The 19,330-nt window shown below is 30.8% G+C and overlaps 1 protein-coding gene across 1 annotated transcript in view; it reads left to right on the forward strand.

Annotated features, from left to right (window-relative positions):
* Positions 1 to 4,374: 4,374 nt before the first annotated feature.
* The window catches only part of LOC143068709 (neuroendocrine convertase 2-like), a 34,190-nt gene continuing 19,234 nt past the window's right edge, over positions 4,375 to 19,330 (forward strand). Inside the window, exons 1-3 of the mRNA XM_076242971.1 lie at positions 4,375 to 4,726; positions 13,074 to 13,178; positions 15,217 to 15,402. Coding sequence (XP_076099086.1) covers positions 4,553 to 4,726; positions 13,074 to 13,178; positions 15,217 to 15,402 — 465 coding nt within the window. The 5' untranslated portion in view covers positions 4,375 to 4,552. The remainder of the gene's footprint in view (positions 4,727 to 13,073; positions 13,179 to 15,216; positions 15,403 to 19,330) is intronic.

Here is a 19,330-nt window from a genome sequence, read left to right on the forward strand (position 1 = left end):
ATTTTTCTATTACTGTTTTCTTTGTCATGCCTAGAAGATACTGTTTCATACTGACCTTTTGATGTTTACTTTCAGATTTGTATTGTTTATTTTTCTATTACTGTTTTATTTGTCGTGCCTAGAAGATGCTGTTTCATACTGACCTTTTGATGTTTACTTTGAGATTTGTATTGTTTATTTTTCTATTACTGTTTTATTTGTCGTGCCTAGAAGATGCTGTTTCATACTGACCTTTTGATGTTTACTTTGAGATTTATATTGTTTATTTTTCTATTACTGTTTTATTTGTCGATCCTAGAAGATACTGTTTCATACTGACCTTTTGATGTTTACTTTGAGATTTGTATTGTTTATTTTTCTATTACTGTTTTATTTGTCGTGCCTTGAAGATGCTGTTTCATACTGACCTTTTGATGTTTACTTTGAGATTTGTATTGTTTATTTTTCTATTACTGTTTTGTTTGTCGATCCTAGAAGATACTGTTTCATACTGACCTTTTGATGTTTACTTTGAGATTTGTATTGTTTATTTTTCTATTGCTGTTTTCTTTGTCGTGCCTAGAAGATACTGTTTCATACTGACCTTTTGATGTTTACTTTGAGATTTGTATTGTTTATTTTTCTATTACTGTTTTATTTGTCGATCCTAGAAGATACTGTTTCATACTGACCTTTTGATGTTTACTTTGAGATTTGTATTGTTTATTTTTCTATTGCTGTTTTGTTTGTCGATCCTAGAAGATACTGTTTCATACTGACCTTTTGATGTTTACTTTGAGATTTGTATTGTTTATTTTTCTATTGCTGTTTTCTTTGTCGTGCCTAGAAGATACTGTTTCATACTGACCTTTTGATGTTTACTTTGAGATTTGTATTGTTTATTTTTCTATTACTGTTTTATTTGTCGTGCCTAGAAGATGCTGTTTCATACTGACCTTTTGATGTTTACTTTGAGATTTGTATTGTTTATTTTTCTATTACTGTTTTATTTGTCGATCCTAGAAGATACTGTTTCATACTGACCTTTTGATGTTTACTTTGAGATTTGTATTGTTTATTTTTCTATTACTGTTTTGTTTGTCGTGCCTAGAAGATACTGTTTCATACTGACCTTTTGATGTTTACTTTGAGATTTGTATTGTTTATTTTTCTATTACTGTTTTATTTGTCGTGCCTAGAAGATACTGTTTCATACTGACCTTTTGATGTTTACTTTGAGATTTGTATTGTTTATTTTTCTATTGCTGATTTATTTGTCGATCCTAGAAGTTACTGTTTCATACTGACCTTTTGATGTTTACTTTGAGATTTGTATTGTTTATTTTTCTATTACTGTTTTATTTGTCGATCCTAGAAGATGCTGTTTCATACTGACCTTTTGATGTTTACTTTAAGATTTGTATTGTTTATTTTTCTATTACTGTTTTATTTGTCGTGCCTTGAAGATGCTGTTTCATACTGACCTTTTGATGTTTACTTTGAGATTTGTATTGTTTATTTTTCTATTACTGTTTTATTTGTCGTGCCTTGAAGATGTTGTTTCATACTGACCTTATGATGTTTACTTCGAGATTTGTATTGTTTATTTTTCTATTGCTGTTTTGTTTGTCGATCCTAGAAGATACTGTTTCATACTGACCTTTTGATGTTTACTTTGAGATTTGTATTGTTTATTTTTCTATTGCTGTTTTCTTTGTCGTGCCTAGAAGATACTGTTTCATACTGACCTTTTGATGTTTACTTTGAGATTTGTATTGTTTATTTTTCTATTACTGTTTTATTTGTCGTGCCTAGAAGATGCTGTTTCATACTGACCTTTTGATGTTTACTTTGAGATTTGTATTGTTTATTTTTCTATTACTGTTTTATTTGTCGATCCTAGAAGATACTGTTTCATACTGACCTTTTGATGTTTACTTTGAGATTTGTATTGTTTATTTTTCTATTACTGTTTTGTTTGTCGTGCCTAGAAGATACTGTTTCATACTGACCTTTTGATGTTTACTTTGAGATTTGTATTGTTTATTTTTCTATTACTGTTTTATTTGTCGTGCCTAGAAGATACTGTTTCATACTGACCTTTTGATGTTTACTTTGAGATTTGTATTGTTTATTTTTCTATTGCTGATTTATTTGTCGATCCTAGAAGATGCTGTTTCATACTGACCTTTTGATGTTTACTTTGAGATTTGTATTGTTTATTTTTCTATTACTGTTTTATTTGTCGATCCTAGAAGATGCTGTTTCATACTGACCTTTTGATGTTTACTTTAAGATTTGTATTGTTTATTTTTCTATTACTGTTTTATTTGTCGTGCCTTGAAGATGCTGTTTCATACTGACCTTTTGATGTTTACTTTGAGATTTGTATTGTTTATTTTTCTATTACTGTTTTATTTGTCGTGCCTTGAAGATGTTGTTTCATACTGACCTTATGATGTTTACTTCGAGATTTGTATTGTTATTTGCCGATTAATGTTTAATTTGGGTTCAGGTCTTCGTGAAATCTAATAGAGGTACATACAGGGTTTTGAATGAGGGAAAGATTAGTACAAACGGAAGTTGATTCAAACTGTGTATAGTGGATATACAACACTTCGCGGTGGTGGATTCAGGATTTGGAAACTTCTAATTATATTCCTCAGTGGTGGTCGCTGTGTTTAGAGTTGTGGTTGTTTAAAGGTTTTTTTTTTCTTCTTAAAAGATTTGACAAAATACGTTTTCTATATAAGATGGAGCTCCTTTTATAATTAGCCGCTAAATAAATTCAAATGTCTTCATAAAGCAGATATTTCCCATTTTGAAAGTAGATTTATTTTTAATCAATGTGATTTTTTTACTTTGTGTAAGTATACACATAATCGACATGATAGCTATGATATGTTATATAGTTATAGAAATAAAGGCGTATAATATCTATTAAATATTAACAGGTGTGTTTGTCATGATAGCAATTGATGTGTGTGATACAGATCTGTGAAAGTATCGAAATTCAGAATGTGTTGAACACAAGATTATTGGAGATTAAATTCTCTTATTCGATATATTGCTATTAATTTGACATTTGTTAGCTCGATAATCAATCATGTGTTTCATGAATTGTTCACGCTTTGTTTCATTTATTCATATTTATTATCACAGAAACGACTTTATCTCCCACTTATAACATAAAAAGATATTAATATTGAAATTTCGACGAGTCTTTCTTCGTATATCCATGTTTTGATGCGGAGTCTTGGCAGCTTTCATGCAGAGACTTCACGACTTCCGATGCAGTCTTGACGCTTTGATGTGGAGTCGTAGCAGCTTTGGTGCAACGACTTGACGGCCTTGATGCAGATTTGGCAGTTTGATGCAGAGTATTGACAGTTTGATGCATAGTCTTGGCGGCTTTCATACAGACTTGACGGTTCCTTATATAACTATACTCTCAATGATTAATAATAAATATAACAGCCATTCTGAAACATTTTTATTTTTTCTTCGAAATTTTCAATCCCCATACGATTTTTCAGACTTCCGATGAATTTTCTTTGGAAATTGTTAATGAAATGATGTTTCATTGTTTACCTTATCAAAATAAAAAAAATATGCAAGCAAAAAACAAGATTAAAAACAGTTAGTTCAAACTGAAATCTAAATATCATTCTTAGCATACTGTATAGACCAAACCGTAATTTTGGATTTTACAAAATTTTAACCCTAGAATTTAAGAATCTAGGCAGCACATGATCATATCACAGTCACTTTTATTCTGTAGCGTCCTTTTATTTCACTTCTGACGTGGACTATTCCATGATGTCCAGTCATTACAGAAAAATATGATGTATATTATGTAAAATAAGCTAATCAATTTATGCAATTTTTCAGGATAACTATCATAAACTCAAATAATTAAATAATTCCATGTTATATTCATTTTATTGCTTATGAATAAACGATATATATTAATAATTGAAAACAAACAGTACTGAACCGTAATACAGCAGCAAGCTTAATAACATGCTAAAATATTTGTTGTTCAATAGAAAACATTGTATGATGACGTTTCTCGTCTGACTTTGGCAAATTTGCGTTTAATTATTTATTCGTTAATGGATAGTTCGACTCTCATTGACCTATTTGGTCATATCCGCAAATGAATCGTAATTTGACAAGAAAGTATGAAAGCAATCAATAGAGAGACAATTGTCATGTAATCAATATCTTCTGATTCCTCCATGGAAACATATCATGTGGAGCGGTATTATCATGGCTTCTCGCTCCGCCATATTTTCATCGATTTATCAGAAACTGATGAGATGAGCACACAACTAGAAAATGCTTCTGTGACGTAGATAGAAATCACGTGATCGAATCCTCCATATTCTCTATTTATTCCACAAATGGTTATCTAAACAAGGAATCGTGTTTATCATATGTTGAAACGGACTAAATTTTCAATTCTTTTATTTGATCTTTGAAAATACACAAATAAAACAGAAACAAATAAGTGTTTGGATTTTAATAAAGAAAACAAAAAATATTTATAACGGTTTAGGGACAACTTGAAATGGTAAATCTTGGAAAATGGACTTCAATTATTGTATCAATTGTTATCAACATATATCTAGCATGTGGAACTGAAGTACTTACAAACAACTGGCTAGTGGAGCTAGACGGCGAAGGTGGCATCGATGCCGCTAAAGCAGTGGCCAAAAGAACAGGATTCAATTTTGTATCGCCGGTATGTTCTATGTTGTAAATCAAATTGTGTATAATCATAACACAAACATATGTTTGAATTGATTATTGTAACAATGTATAAAATCCATGATATCTAACGTCTTCCAAAGTTCCCCAACTGTAATATTTTCCATGTAAATTCTTAGGAATTCATCTGAAATTCAATGTACGATTTATTATCCCTTATCCTCAGGGCCTGTTATGTTGTTTACCTTAATTTGATATTTGTTCATTCAAATTTCCTTTTGAATATCCTTTTCTAAATAGAGATACACATATACTTCATAATGTTCATTAGGGGCGGTTTTGTTTTCCCGATGACTCGTCCGTCACTGAAAACGATTATTTCGTAATAAGTTAGTAATTCTATAAAATATTTCGGACCCTATTTTTTATGTAAGATATTACATAAGTAAGATTGTTTGCGCTAAAAACTCTTTACGACTCGAAAAAATTAGTTGGTGTACTTAAAATGCTTTTCGAAACAATATGTGGATTCCGAACACATAGATAAGTTTCAAGTTTCGGGTCAATGCATACAGTTTAAATATAAAGGTTATCCGCAATAAAACGCATCAATCAAATATTTCCAAAAAAAAATAAGCATTTTGATTCCAAATCTAGATTGCCAACATTTTATTCTCTTTGGAAGTCAATATTCTAATTGTTTTTCCCCCGTGTACTTAAAAGCCGAACCCATTTTACCATTACATTTTTTTTTGTCTACGCATACATAGATAAAAAGTAATCATAAAATACCATTTGATATTTACAGAATTAAGTTTATATCATGATTAACTCAATGTTCTTCATATCGTTTTTTCTGCTTTTTTTAAGATTATACATACAATTTAAATTTAAAATTCATGAATATTTGTTTATATCTTTTCTTGCAAGAAATTTTCATAAATCTGTCAAACTTATAGCAGGATGAAATAAAAAGAAATATAAGTCATTACACATAAATATATATAATCCTTATATGTAGCTACATCTACATATACCAAAGTATGGTTGACTCTAGAAAATAAGAACCTATACCGTGCTTGTACGACTCTATTTGTAAAACAAAGTATGTGCTCATATTGTCTAGTATTAATATATCCTGAACCGGAAAGCAAATAAACTAAATCATTTTGGTGATTTAATATTTTTTTAATAGTTTTTCAGTTAATACGTTATCCAAATGAATGTCAATATTTAAACAGTATGTTAAATTTTCAAATTAAAAAAAAAGTTCCTTTGATATAAGGTTGCACTGATATATCACACAGTATGTTTACGTCATCAATGTGTGTGCTCTTACTTCAATATCTTGCAATCTAATAAAAACATATCAATTTCAAAGATATGCTTGTGTTGTTTATTCTCTTAATATTTCTTCAATAATACGCTTAGAATTTAACTTATCATCTTTTATTTTATAGATCAGTAGTTTTAAGATACTGACGGAGTATATTTGAAAATTTCCATCAAGTTTTGTTAGCAGAATAAAATCAAATCTTTAAAAAAGTGTCCTTTCTTTCTTAATCTTTTATGGTTTTAGTTTCGTCAAAATCCTAGTATAACATAGCTTATTATTTCAAATTATATCCTTAAATGTTATATCAAATAACCCACAAGAACAACAAAGAACAAAAACAACAAGAAGACATGATTTCAGACATAACAAATTTATATAGTGTTATTTCATTGTTTTTTCTTTCTTTTTGTTAATATTATCATCTGTTTGTCTTTCGTAGACTTATTTCTTTAAATTGTACTTCGGAATTTTCCTGTATTTTTTATCTCTATTTCATATAAATAAAATAAAAATGACTGTTTTTGGTGAGATTCGTGTTGAACTGATTTTAGTCTTTTTATGTTGTGTTTTGTATACTGTTGTCGTCTCTTTGATAGTTTGCTGTCATGGCTTTGTCGGGTTGTTTTCGATTTTTGAGTTTGAAAGTACCTTTGGTATCTTTTGCCTTTTTATGCCATGCTCTATGTACATGTTTTTTTTGTTTTTTTTTTAAATATTAATAACATTTGTTGGCAGTATATTTGTCAATATCTTTATACCGCGTGTTAAATTATTTAATATATTTAGGTGGGGGTTTTCAAGATTAAAAAAAAACATATGTTATATTTCAGGACATTAAACACATTTAAAAAAGCTTATAATTCATTTTCAACAAAATCACATTACGAACTAACTTAAAGCCAATTTAAGAAAACAATACGTAAGCACGACAGACAACAAACACCCACTGATCCGATTACGATAATCATAATTTGAAATTATCTGTAAAAAATGATTTCCTCTGAATTTTTTTATTAGTTTTATATTTGTATGTAGGCTATTAAATAGTATTTTCTCTTTAAATAAGATTAAAACAAGTCATCATTAGGAAATGGCAAGCGTTTACAGATAAGATAATTGTAACCGCATATCAACAGAATAGCCATGACGTGGGAGGACAACAAATGTTTTATAAAATTGAAAATTTTAGCAATTTAAATGAAAAGAACTTTTTCTAATGGCTTAGAAAAGAAGTGATTATATAGTGTCATTAAAAAATGAAAATTTAAACAATATAAATGAATAAAACTGTTTGCATTGGGTAACTGAAAAGTAGTTATAATATAGTGTCAGGGCAGATAGCAATTTGTTTTGTGGTTTGAACAAAAATACCAATAAGGCTTGGCGTAATCGACTTATTTTCCACACTGACCATAATTGGTATTTATCATTGTTTGCTTAATCGTGATAAAATCTCTAATAAATATTGATGATTAGTAATGTGCACCTGTCCACAGGTAGACCTCCTACATGATTTATAACAATTCTAATAGACTGTGACGAAATTAATACAGATCACACCACGTATATCATATGAATTAGTTCCAGAAATCAAGTTAACTCAATTAAAAAAAAACCTGCTTAATGTTATATGACATTTTGATTAGTTTTATTACACATATATACCAAACAAAATGTTTTGGTTGTTTAAATGTGCATTTATTTCTGAAGTATGTGTTGTATTGTTTTAAAAAGGCAGACATTGTATTATTACCAATGAGACAACTCTCCACCAGAGAGCAAATGACTTAGAAGTTAACCATGGGTCATTGTATTCAGACGAGACTGTTATGTGATCTGAAGAAAAAGGCGTGTCACAATAGCTCAACATTTTTCAGTAATACCGTGAAAAAAGTGAAGAAAGCATAGTCTTTAGAATACAGCAAGCGGAAAAAAGTAATATATAGTAATAACATTACCGTGAATGATGAGGAATTGTTCTGACTTTGTGTTGTTTTTCACAAATATTTGATTATACCCTTTTAGAACGCCTATGAACCAAGCGGACATATGTATCATGACACCTAAATAAAAGAAATATACAATATACTTATATGGTATGTAGAGGACATTGAAACACATTGAACAGACACATTTTAGATTGAGATAGTTAAAACACTACAGTGTTCACCTTTCTAATCTGTCTATACCATGCGTTCTTATTCTCCAGTTTTTTAATGGCACCCACAGCCTCTTTTTCAGTGTGTAGCAACTCTGTTGAAAATCTTTAGTTTAAAATGCATATTATGACAATAACCCACACTATCGTTAATTTGTACCGTCGAAGTCTAAAATGATTTTCAAGATTTATTTACAAAATTGCTAGTTTGTCGTGTTATACTTCCCTATAACAAAAATTTAAATCAGCACTTAACACTAAACTAAAATCGTTTCACAAATTGCTTTTTGAAAGTGAAAATCGATTGTAGTGATGATATCGTAGTGAAATATTCTTTCTAATTTCCTGGGGAGTTGTGAAAAAGTAAATGTAGCCATCACTGAACAAACTAATTTCCTACATGCGACAAGAAAACAAACCTTCGACGATCTGTCGTCTGCGAGCAAATAACACATTTATGTTTCTACAGTTATTTATACTTACAAATATAACAATATGTAAATGTAATTTTCTGATACGGAACAATAAAATAGCGCATTTCTATTTTGATATGATCTGATTTTGTCCAAAACTTAAATAAATAAAGAGGGGGTGGGTTAATGTTCAGATAACTACTCAAATTCCATCTAATGTTCGTGTTCTAATAAAATACTTATTGTTAGGATTGTAGTTTTGTTTCTGTTATTGGTTGTTGCTTCTACCAGTCTCACAGTTACCTGTTTAATGATCTGTATGGCTTGAGAGTACACGTATGACTAATACTGTAAGAAATGAATTCGCATGAAACAGTCAAGCATTCATTTCTAGCCACTAGACTCCCATAGAATATTGTGCATTGTGTTAGTTGGAGTAACCTGCTTAAAATGTTTAGTTACATTTATCACAAAACGTGCAAGATTTTTAATCATTGATGAGTTTCTTAACATGTCTACAGGATACATATCTACAATAACTGAGGGGGAGGACAGGGGGGTACCCTTCTCCCTTCTCCCACCCCTCTTCTCCTTTCTCCTACCCCCATTCTCCTTTCTCCCATAAGAATAAAACATCTCCTTTTGAAATATTTTTTCTTGAAATATTAGATCATTTTTTAAAAGGAGAGATATTTTATTTTTTCTCCTTTCTCCAACTTTTTCTCCTTTCTCCCAGCCTTCCTCTCCTTTCTCCTACCCCCTTTCTCCTTTCTCCCAACCCCTTTCTCCTTTCTCCTACCCCCTTTCTCCCTGTCTCCCTTACCCCTGTCCTCCCCCTCATAACTGTTTAATGTCTTTAAATATCAGCTGTATTTGTACGAGGCTAGAAAACAAGGTGTGTGCGAGCTTTTAGCGAGCTACTACACCTGTTTCGAGCCGAGTACAAATACAGCTGATATTTAAAGACACTATTACAGTTATTGTCTTTATCCTGTAATTAATTCTGTATATTGTTTGTGTTTTGAAAGACACAAAAACTAACATATTTAGTATTTATTTTCGATTTGTAATCCCTTGAGGCCCGCGTAGTAATATCAAAATCACACATTACGCTGAAGACGGGTTCGCAAAAAAAGAATCTCGAATGGTCAACAATAATACATCGCTCAAGGTGAATAATTATCTATTTTAACATAACAACTAATTTCAAAAGTAAAAACAAATAACAAAATATTGTTAAATTTGAAACAGAAGTGTACGAGTTGTCCTACGCTTCAGACTTGACGTTCACTTAACATGCATGCTGAAATTGACATGGTTCATTGTAACACAATCATACACATTCAAGTTTATTGTTATCGTCATTGGAATGCAACTGGAATACACATTCTGAGGTCACACAGGTTCAAACAATACTCAGTCCGGCAGTGGGCGGAGCTTTAAAGCGATATCTGTATAGTATACAGATACAGCATAGCGATATCTGTAGGGCTGTATCTGTATAGTAGGACACCTAATTGCAGGATAAATTTATTTTTACATTAACCTTGCAATTAATCCTGATAATCGCTAATAACATCGGTTAATTTATATTAATGACCAAACACAGACAAGGTTAACCACGGAATATTCAGAATAGAGGTTAACTACGGAATAGTCAGAATAGAATTGTGTTGGCAAGCATTTCAGTAGTTAAGTAATACTGCTCAACTTTTTAAAACACACTTTTTTCTGAATATTTCTTAGTCTAAAAAGACGAGAAGAAACTTTGTTTCCCTTGAATATGGTTTCTTTTTGTTGGCCTACCAGTGACTCAATTCGAGTGCCACTGACGATTCTTATGAAAACTGTTGACTAGTATTTCCCACTTAGATATCATGTTTTTAATGCAAAGGTTAATTGTCAGAACAAAGAATTAAGAAAACAGTTTAATACCTTCAATAAATATGGAAAACTATAAAACCGTAAAGTTATCGAAAAAAAAAAAAAAAAAAAAACAGAACCAGACATATGATATTGTGGAGAATCTTTAAAAAATACGCTAAATTCACGTTCAGGATCGTTACTACAACTCGCTTTATTTTTGCATTTATATGTCAGTTTATAGAAAATAAGATGGAGTTTGCATATACAATTGTGGCCTTGGAGGTTAGATATTTCCTGTTGTGACTGGGGAAAATACAGGAAGACCCTCTATTTCCTGGAATCGCGAGCAAAGTCAAAATTATGGTATTAATTTACATTGTAAATATTGGAACACGGTCTAAACAGATGGCATTATGAAGACAAATTGAGAAACCTTACCGATAAGAACACATCGGCAAGATACCATACAAACGGTATTATAAGGAAAAAAATGTTTTAAAAAACATATTGGGAAAAAGATAACAATCAGCACATAATGGATAGTAAGACTTAGTCTTGATCACATTTTAGCAAAGATCTATAACGATACTAAAAAAAAAAAGGCAGAGTGCAACTAACAATTCTAAGAACTAATCATTCTGTGTAAAAATTTAAAAAAAAAGTGTATTTTTGCAAACGTTATGAAAGACAAATATCAAACAAAACCAATGCAACAACGTACAATTCTTTAGAGTGTGCAACGTCATATTGTAGCTACTGCGTAACTTGACCAATGACCAATATTGATGTATATACAATTATATGGATCAGTTTAGATGAGATTAAAAGTATGGTGAAAAAAAATGTGTACATTTAGTTGATCTTGATTTACGAAATTAACTCATCAAAGCAAATGAAGATGCATACTCAACGTAAAAAAAAACTCAATTATTGATAACATTTTATAGTCTTGTTATCATTATTAAAAAAACTCTTAAACACTTTAGCAAACCATGTTATAACCTGAAAAATTGTAATACATTATTTATCTACTCTGAGCCATTCAGAAGACAAAAAATCTTGCGTTTTGCAATATTACACAATTTGTTTTATGGATCCGTGTATCGATACAATAATTCTTGTAACCCTTCAGATTGTATTACTTTATTGATTTTTCTTTTCTTTTCAATACTTGAAAATGTTAAGAGATATTTCTAAGACATTAAGAATATCTATCTTTTGATCGATTCTAAACACTATCAATCACATAACTCAATTAAGAAAAGGAAAATAAATCCGTAGATTGACGACAATTTCCCTACTGAAAACAAACCGGAGTATTATAATCAATGTATTTTGGTTAGCTCCGTTGATTTTAAGTATGCTTGGTTATTTCTTTAGGGCGATTTCTATTCATAAATCTCAGTAAGAAATCTTAGTAAGACTTGATGCTGAGATAAATCTGTATTAGAAACTTTCGATTGTCTTATTAAAATGGTATAAGATTGAAGAGGTTCCTGCCATTTGGAAATGATACGCATACACACGTCGACTATTTCTACTAAATATTGATAACCACTGACACCATAGTAATACAAATCCCATTTGAAAATAAGTAGTAAACAAGTTAACTATTGCCATAATTTCTAAGATCAAATATGATCTATCTACAAGCCTCTGGAGATATATGAAAATGAAATTGATAACAAAGTAATATACGTCAATACACATTTTGCTTTAACTTAATGAGTTCAAAATTTCGTATGTATTGGGCCAAAGAACGTGATCTCTCTATTGAAATAAAACATTAAATTGCCATTCCTGGATTCTCTGAGGATTTTCAACAGACATGTTCGTTCCTTATATAAGCTGTTTTCTAGGCGTCAACAACAGCAACCACGAAGGAAATAGATATAAAAATTTGAATCAGGCATACCATTTCTCGCTGCATTGAAGACCTGTTGGTGACCTTCTGCTGTTGTCTGTTCTATGGTCGGGTTGTTGTCTCTTTGACACATTCCCCATTCCCCATTTCCATTCTCAATTTTATACAAATAATTTTTCCTGTTCTACTTCTTGAGGGAGGAGTAATTTCCCATTGTCACAATTGCTCATTGTTGAAGGCCGTGCTTTGCCGTTTAGTTCATACTCGTCATATGTTCTCGACTGGTGGATAATTGTCTCATTGGAAATCATACCACATCTCCCTATTTTATTAAAAAAAAAAACGTATTGCCTGTAATAATTTATATACAGTTCCTTCTGAATATGGTTAAGAGAAAGCTTCCCTCTCGTTTGTTTACTATTTACAAGATCTTGACCTAACAAACTTCTTAAGAAAAATACAGAAGAGAACAAACTGTAAGCTGACGATGAGACATTCAGAAAACAACAGTCCACCAGAAATGACATTAGTGACTCAAAATTGAGCATTATAAACATCGCCGGATTGAACATTATTCATCTATTATAATTCGTATTTTATGTAAAACACTTGTTATTAGAATACTAATAAAGTTCTTTATTAGCTACATATGTAGATTCCTTCACATTTTATTTATGGAGACATTTTATTGTGTTACAGGAAAGTTGTTTTGAATATTGTTACATATTCTCTTATCGTTTTCAGATGTTGGGTTCTCAACGAGAGTTCCACTTTACACACGCAGCTGTACCACATATACGATCCCGCAGAAGTATAATTCACACACGTAAACTTAAAGCACATCCTATGGTAAGTTAATTTTCATATTCAAATGGTTTTCGTGTTTTACAATGTATAATATTTTGTTTTTAGACATAACAGCATGACGAAAACTTGAAGAGTTAATCAAATTTATATTTATCTAAATAGTCTGACGGTCATATGTTTTTCTTGATCTCACTATATTTCCGATTAACATTAGTTAGTAAGTTGCTGTCATAACCTCAGATGTTTTCTTTTCATATTTCCATTGTTTCTGACATTATTTTGGTTTAACTCGTAATTCATTAAACTTTAATGTTTTCAGAAACCTTAATATTGTCCTATAAACTCAGAAAGATACTCCTTTGTTCTACCAGTTTAATATGTACAATGAAAAAGAATTGCGTTATTTGTGTTATTCAAAACAGAAAGCACAAACAAAAAATGTTAAAATAAACGAAATATTCGGCTGCAAGTATATCTGATGGATTTAACTATATTTAAGAACATTAAATGCATAACTTTTAGAATGCATAACCAATTCCAGACATATATAGATTCTACCACTGCATCGAGTGTTATACGATATTTATCCACTCGAGACAGTTTAATTTTCAAATTTAAAACGCGAGGCTCGCCGAGCGTTTTAAATATTTAACATTTAACTGTCGAGAGTGGATAAATATCGTATTACACGAGATTTGGTGGTAGAATCTGTTTCTCTAATGATTTTCAAACAATATGTAGGCAAACGTATTCTTTTCGAATGATCTGCAAAAAATGTGTTCTTTCTATGTGACGTCATCAGGCATTGTCGCCTTTTTTTCCTGCCGTCACAATAGGAAATTCAGAGGAAAGCAAGAAAATTCGACGTCATAATCGGATTTTAACCAATGAAGAACTGAGATCAAAATTTTAGCACGATTTAATATTGGGAAAAGCTGAACATCACTATTCAATAGTAAAATAAACCTTATGTTTCTAAACTATTTTGTTTTATCCAACATGTTGCTTGAATCACGAGAACTATGTTTATCGTAACTCAAATAACGTACTTTCAACGGTATTTCTTATTGTGGGGTATTTACTCCAACGTATTTAATGAAGACCATCGGCTAGCCTATCACATTCAATATATCTATATCAAAAATTATAATTGGATATTAATCTTGTATCCTGTCTTTTTTATCATGTGTAGGATTTCTATATTTCTGATAAACAGACAATTATATATTGTGATCTGATGTACAAAGGACGTTCGTTATTTTTTTATTCCATTTATCTATTATCACATAATAACTATTTACGTCTGTTCTATTACAATGACGTTCAATAGATGACTTTTTTCTTATTTACAATTATCTAAATACGTAAATATACTATGCACATAAACCAAATGTCGTTTTTCATTTATAAATTGTTACGAATGAGAGAAGAAACAGATAGCTTATAAAACTTTGGTACTAAGATTTGTGAGAATGGATTTCTTTTTGGAAATAAATATTTTGTAACAGATAGCTTATAAAACTTTGGTACTAAGATTTGTGAGAATGGATTGCTTTTTGGAAATAAATATTTTGTAACAGATAGCTTATAAAACTTTGGTACTAAGATTTGTGAGAATGGATTGCTTTTTGGAAATAAATATTTTGTCAGATCTTAATTAAACACGATCCTTCTTGAAAAACGAATAAATCTTGTCGTCAAATGAAACAATTCCATGTTACAATAAATCTTGTCGTCAAATGAAACAATTCCATGTTACTGTTTGATGTATGGCATAATGTACAAACTTTAGTACGTCATTCCTTTTAATTTATAGCTCTTATGTCTTTTATTTATAGTAGAGCTGCTATGTAGTCAGGTTTCTAAGTTATTGTCCATTGTGTGAAACTCAACTTTAAAATCATGTCTCATACCACTCAAACCACTGTGAAGTCCATCTTTTAAATACAGACGTGACAGTCCTTTGCAGACGACAAATAGATTTATCACATAAGACTCTTTGAGGACAAAACATTGTTTGTTTCGTTTTAAATAGGATGGTTGCTATACATTGATATAACTTTTTTTTTTATGTTTAAAGGTAAAAAGAGCCATACAGCAAACTGGATTTAGAAGAGCAAAACGAGGATTTCAGCCTAAGATAAGAGGGGTTCCAGTATCAGAAATACGTTTAAAGGACCCCGAGTCAGCCATATTATTGGACTATTCAAAATCTTATAGCTATGCAGAACCTCAGGATCCTTTATTTCAAAAAGAATGGTATTTGGTAAGTTATCTCTGTATTGTTAAATCGTAGTTCTTTTTGTAATTTAAAGGTGTATGAAGAAAATTGACTTCATGTATAGAGTAACTTTTCTTTAAGACATATACTTTATGATTGGTGCTTCTGTATTGGGCACAGTAGTACCGTTACAGGATCGTAATTCTACCTTCTTGAGCTCCTAAAATCGCTTCCGATTTTTTTTTATCGGGTTCGTGTTGAACTGTTTTTAGTTTTTTTCCGTTGCTTTTCATGTATTTGCCATTACAATGTCAATATGAACATAAGGAGATGTGGTATGATCTAATGAGATAACTTACGGCCACCAAAGGTCAAATGAAGTGGATGTAAGTTCGAGTTAGTTACGAGTTTGAATGTCCCTTTGGTATCTTCGCATTTGTTTCATATCTTCTCTTTTATTCGGCCACCACCTGTCTAATTCTTACCTCAACAATGCAATTTGGTACGGATCTTTCTTAAGTTGTTTAAGTTAAACCCTAACATCCCAAACAACGACTCTTATAATGTTTCATGTCTAATGTTATTCCGTCTCACGTCAGTTTCCTAAGACTCCAATAAAAATTACTGGTTTTTATTTCCCATGTGGTATGGAAAAAAAATTGTTTTTCTCAAGCAACTCTAAAGCATTTTTCTTCACGGTTGACTTTTGTAAATGTTTGACAAATGGTTTTCACTGAGATCACGTAATAATAATCATCGATCATACTTAAATTGTCGAATAAGATTCCATAGTCGTGCTATAAACGGATTATGGTCTGCTCTCTTGGTCAATTTATCATCCTCAATGACACTGAACAGACTGATGGCAACAAGAGTTACGACAAAAAACCAAGAATATTTTGTGTTCAAATGAATGCAACTTTTTTTTTCTTTTTCTAATCATCGAAAAGAACAAAGCCAGTGGCGGAAATAAAAAAAGCAATTGACGGACATTAGTAGAGAATTGTACATGTATTTAATCTTTAGCGAGAAATATGAAGAATAGAGGAATTGAATTTAAATGAGTCGTTTTATTAACAGCATTTAGAATGAAATATACTCATATTGAGCATATATAATAGAAGTATATGAAAAAAAGAACCTTATAAGTTAAACTGAAGTTAGAACTTGCGATCCTCACCAGAAAGCATTGTAACAACTCTGTCCTTCATGTGACCAAACAAGCTTATGAATTTGGAGAATTTCATAAATAAAAGATCAAATTAGTGTACACAACGTCATGTCTTTTGAACTATAGTTTTGAAGTCGTAGCCAACTAACACATGATCAGTTTGTTAAGGTGGTACTTAACACTTTAACTAAAATTAATTTGGCTCGTTTAATTTTCTTCAAATTTTGATAAAGTATTTACTTTGACCCTTTTACAGAAATATAAAAATTTCAAAAAATTTGAACCAACCGTTTTATCAGAAAAATTACACTGGTTATATAGTAGTTTGACAAACACCAATTTTGATCATTGAGAAGCTTAGTATTCTTTTTCTAACACAACGTAATTAAAACGTTTAGCTGATATTACAGAGTTATCTCCCTGTAGTGTTAGGTACCACCTTTATTTCAGAGACAGAAAAAAGTAATATCTGTAGAATGTTACAAAACAATGGACTGTATAGTACCATAACAACGCGTAAATCTGTTTAACTGTCATAACTAAGAGAGCTAAAATCGAAGAAGACTTTCGAATTAATTGGAAAATAATTACTTTGTATTTCATAAACTTCAATGGAAATGAAATTTAAAATGCGTAGGCCGGATTCAATATAATTGCAGCTCTAGGCCGGATTGCAATATAATTGCAACTCTATCTAGGATTAAATACTTAAAGAACAAATTAAAAGGAAAAGAGAACCAGATCAATAAACACACTATGTCATAAAAAATGGATAAACAATTTAGTTAAAATTGGAAACGAAAAGCTAGACTGTCAAATTGGCCTTCACAACGGCAAAGAATGACATAGAATTTGTACAAAGATAAAGACATGAATATCCTTTGAATACGTCTCAAATTTCAAAGCGATTATCAAACATTATTGAAAGCTCAGAAGAATTGTTTTGAATTATTTTTTGAATAAAAATAAATGATACGGGAAACAAAAAAATTGTTTGAACAAATACTGGTAGTATACTATTTGCCATTAGAAAATGGTGCACTGAAGTAACCTTATATAATGCCAATAATTTTTTACTATTTTCTTAATTATACTTATATGGTTAACAAATATTATTTTGCTAATATTGAAAAATATCATACCCTTTTATAACGTCCGCGGTTTTATACTCTGGTTGGTGGTAGGCTATCACGTGCGCCCTCCCTAAAAATCAACAAATTAGGATAATCTACAGCCATTTTTATTAGAGGACAAAATATGGTCCTCTAACTCTTAATTTACAGGAGCACCCACTCCTAACTTTAAATTTTGTATCCGCGCCTGTTGTAAGACTTTACTCTGATATACTCAACTGCTGTTTATGAGTTTATCCCAGATGGTGTTGAATATGTATTCTAGATATATATTTTTCAAATTCCTATTTCAATCTATATACTAAAAAAAGGGGGCAGTTTTGATAGAAATATTATTCGCAATAATCGTTTGCTATATATTTTATGCCTTAAAAACGACCAAACATGCACTGACCTAAAGCAGTAGCGTATGTACCCTACCATCCTTAAAAATATGTAGTCTGAAATATATATTTTGAGGCATCTCCTTTACCATTTATTTATTGTTTTGTATTTGGTTTATTGTGCTCTGCTGCACACCTGACCAATGTTGGGGTTAGGGTGGTAACATATTAATTTCTGTGTCAATTAAGTTTCTTTTGAACAGTTGTCTCAATTGCAATCATACCGTATCATCTACCATTCCACATTAGATATGTGCCTGACCCAAGTCAGCAGCGTTTAGTTTAGTGGTTTTCGTTTGTTGCTTTATATGGTAATTATTTTCTGTTAATTGTTTTGTACAAACATCACTTTTCTTGTTTGCATTGTATTTTACATTTGTCATTGGTTGGCCTTTAAAAGCTTGCTGTACTATGTGGGTTTTATATCATTAAAACATTATTTTCAATACATCAAATTGTGTGTTTTTTTAATTGGCAGTTATAAAGTCAAGTGTTTTGATAACGTTTCGTATCTTATCATGTCACGAAGTTATTACCTTAAATGACACCAAGCACTTGTTTAGAATACTAACACTCAAGACTTATTGAATTATTAATTGCTTTCTGCATTTAATGTTAATGTTTTTGTGATAAAAATAGTATTGAGTAGCATGTTAAGATTTGCGAACTATGACGTAGAAAGTATCTTTACTTTAAAGTTTCTGTTCGAGTGTTGCAATATGTCTTCCAGTTCACGCGAATTGTAATCAGTACACGTTGCGTTTACTGTTGTTAGTGGAAATGTACGATGAAAAATGTGTACCGATCCCTGATTAATTCCATTATGCACGCGAAAACATCTACATAAATGATATACGAGAGGTTCCAAAATAACTCTGTGTTTAGTCAAACCTTTTTTGAATTTATGTTCCAGCCTAAGTCACTTGTAAAAATTGTCCTCCTACGTTTAAACTCCGTTAGAAAGGTTATCTACGTTGATTCTACTTAAAGGTGATACCAGATATGAAAATGAATTTGCTAGCAGTGCATTTTGAAGTTTGGTGATACTATCAATTATTTTATCTAATGTTGATTTTGGCCCTTTAGCATCTGAAAATTCTGAAATTGAATTAAATTATTGTAATAATAATTAAATTGTTCTGCCCTTTTCAAGATTCACACAGGCTATCATATCAAAGATGATGATACGGTGTTTATTCTGTCACTTTGTAATGTACGGCATTCTGGTAGCGTATTTAGGGGTGACAATCGGCAAGAAAATATAAATTGCAACTTCCTTTCCATAA

Source organism: Mytilus galloprovincialis, chromosome 3, assembly GCF_965363235.1.
Source record: "Mytilus galloprovincialis chromosome 3, xbMytGall1.hap1.1, whole genome shotgun sequence".
Classification (NCBI taxonomy): domain Eukaryota; kingdom Metazoa; phylum Mollusca; class Bivalvia; order Mytilida; family Mytilidae; genus Mytilus; species Mytilus galloprovincialis.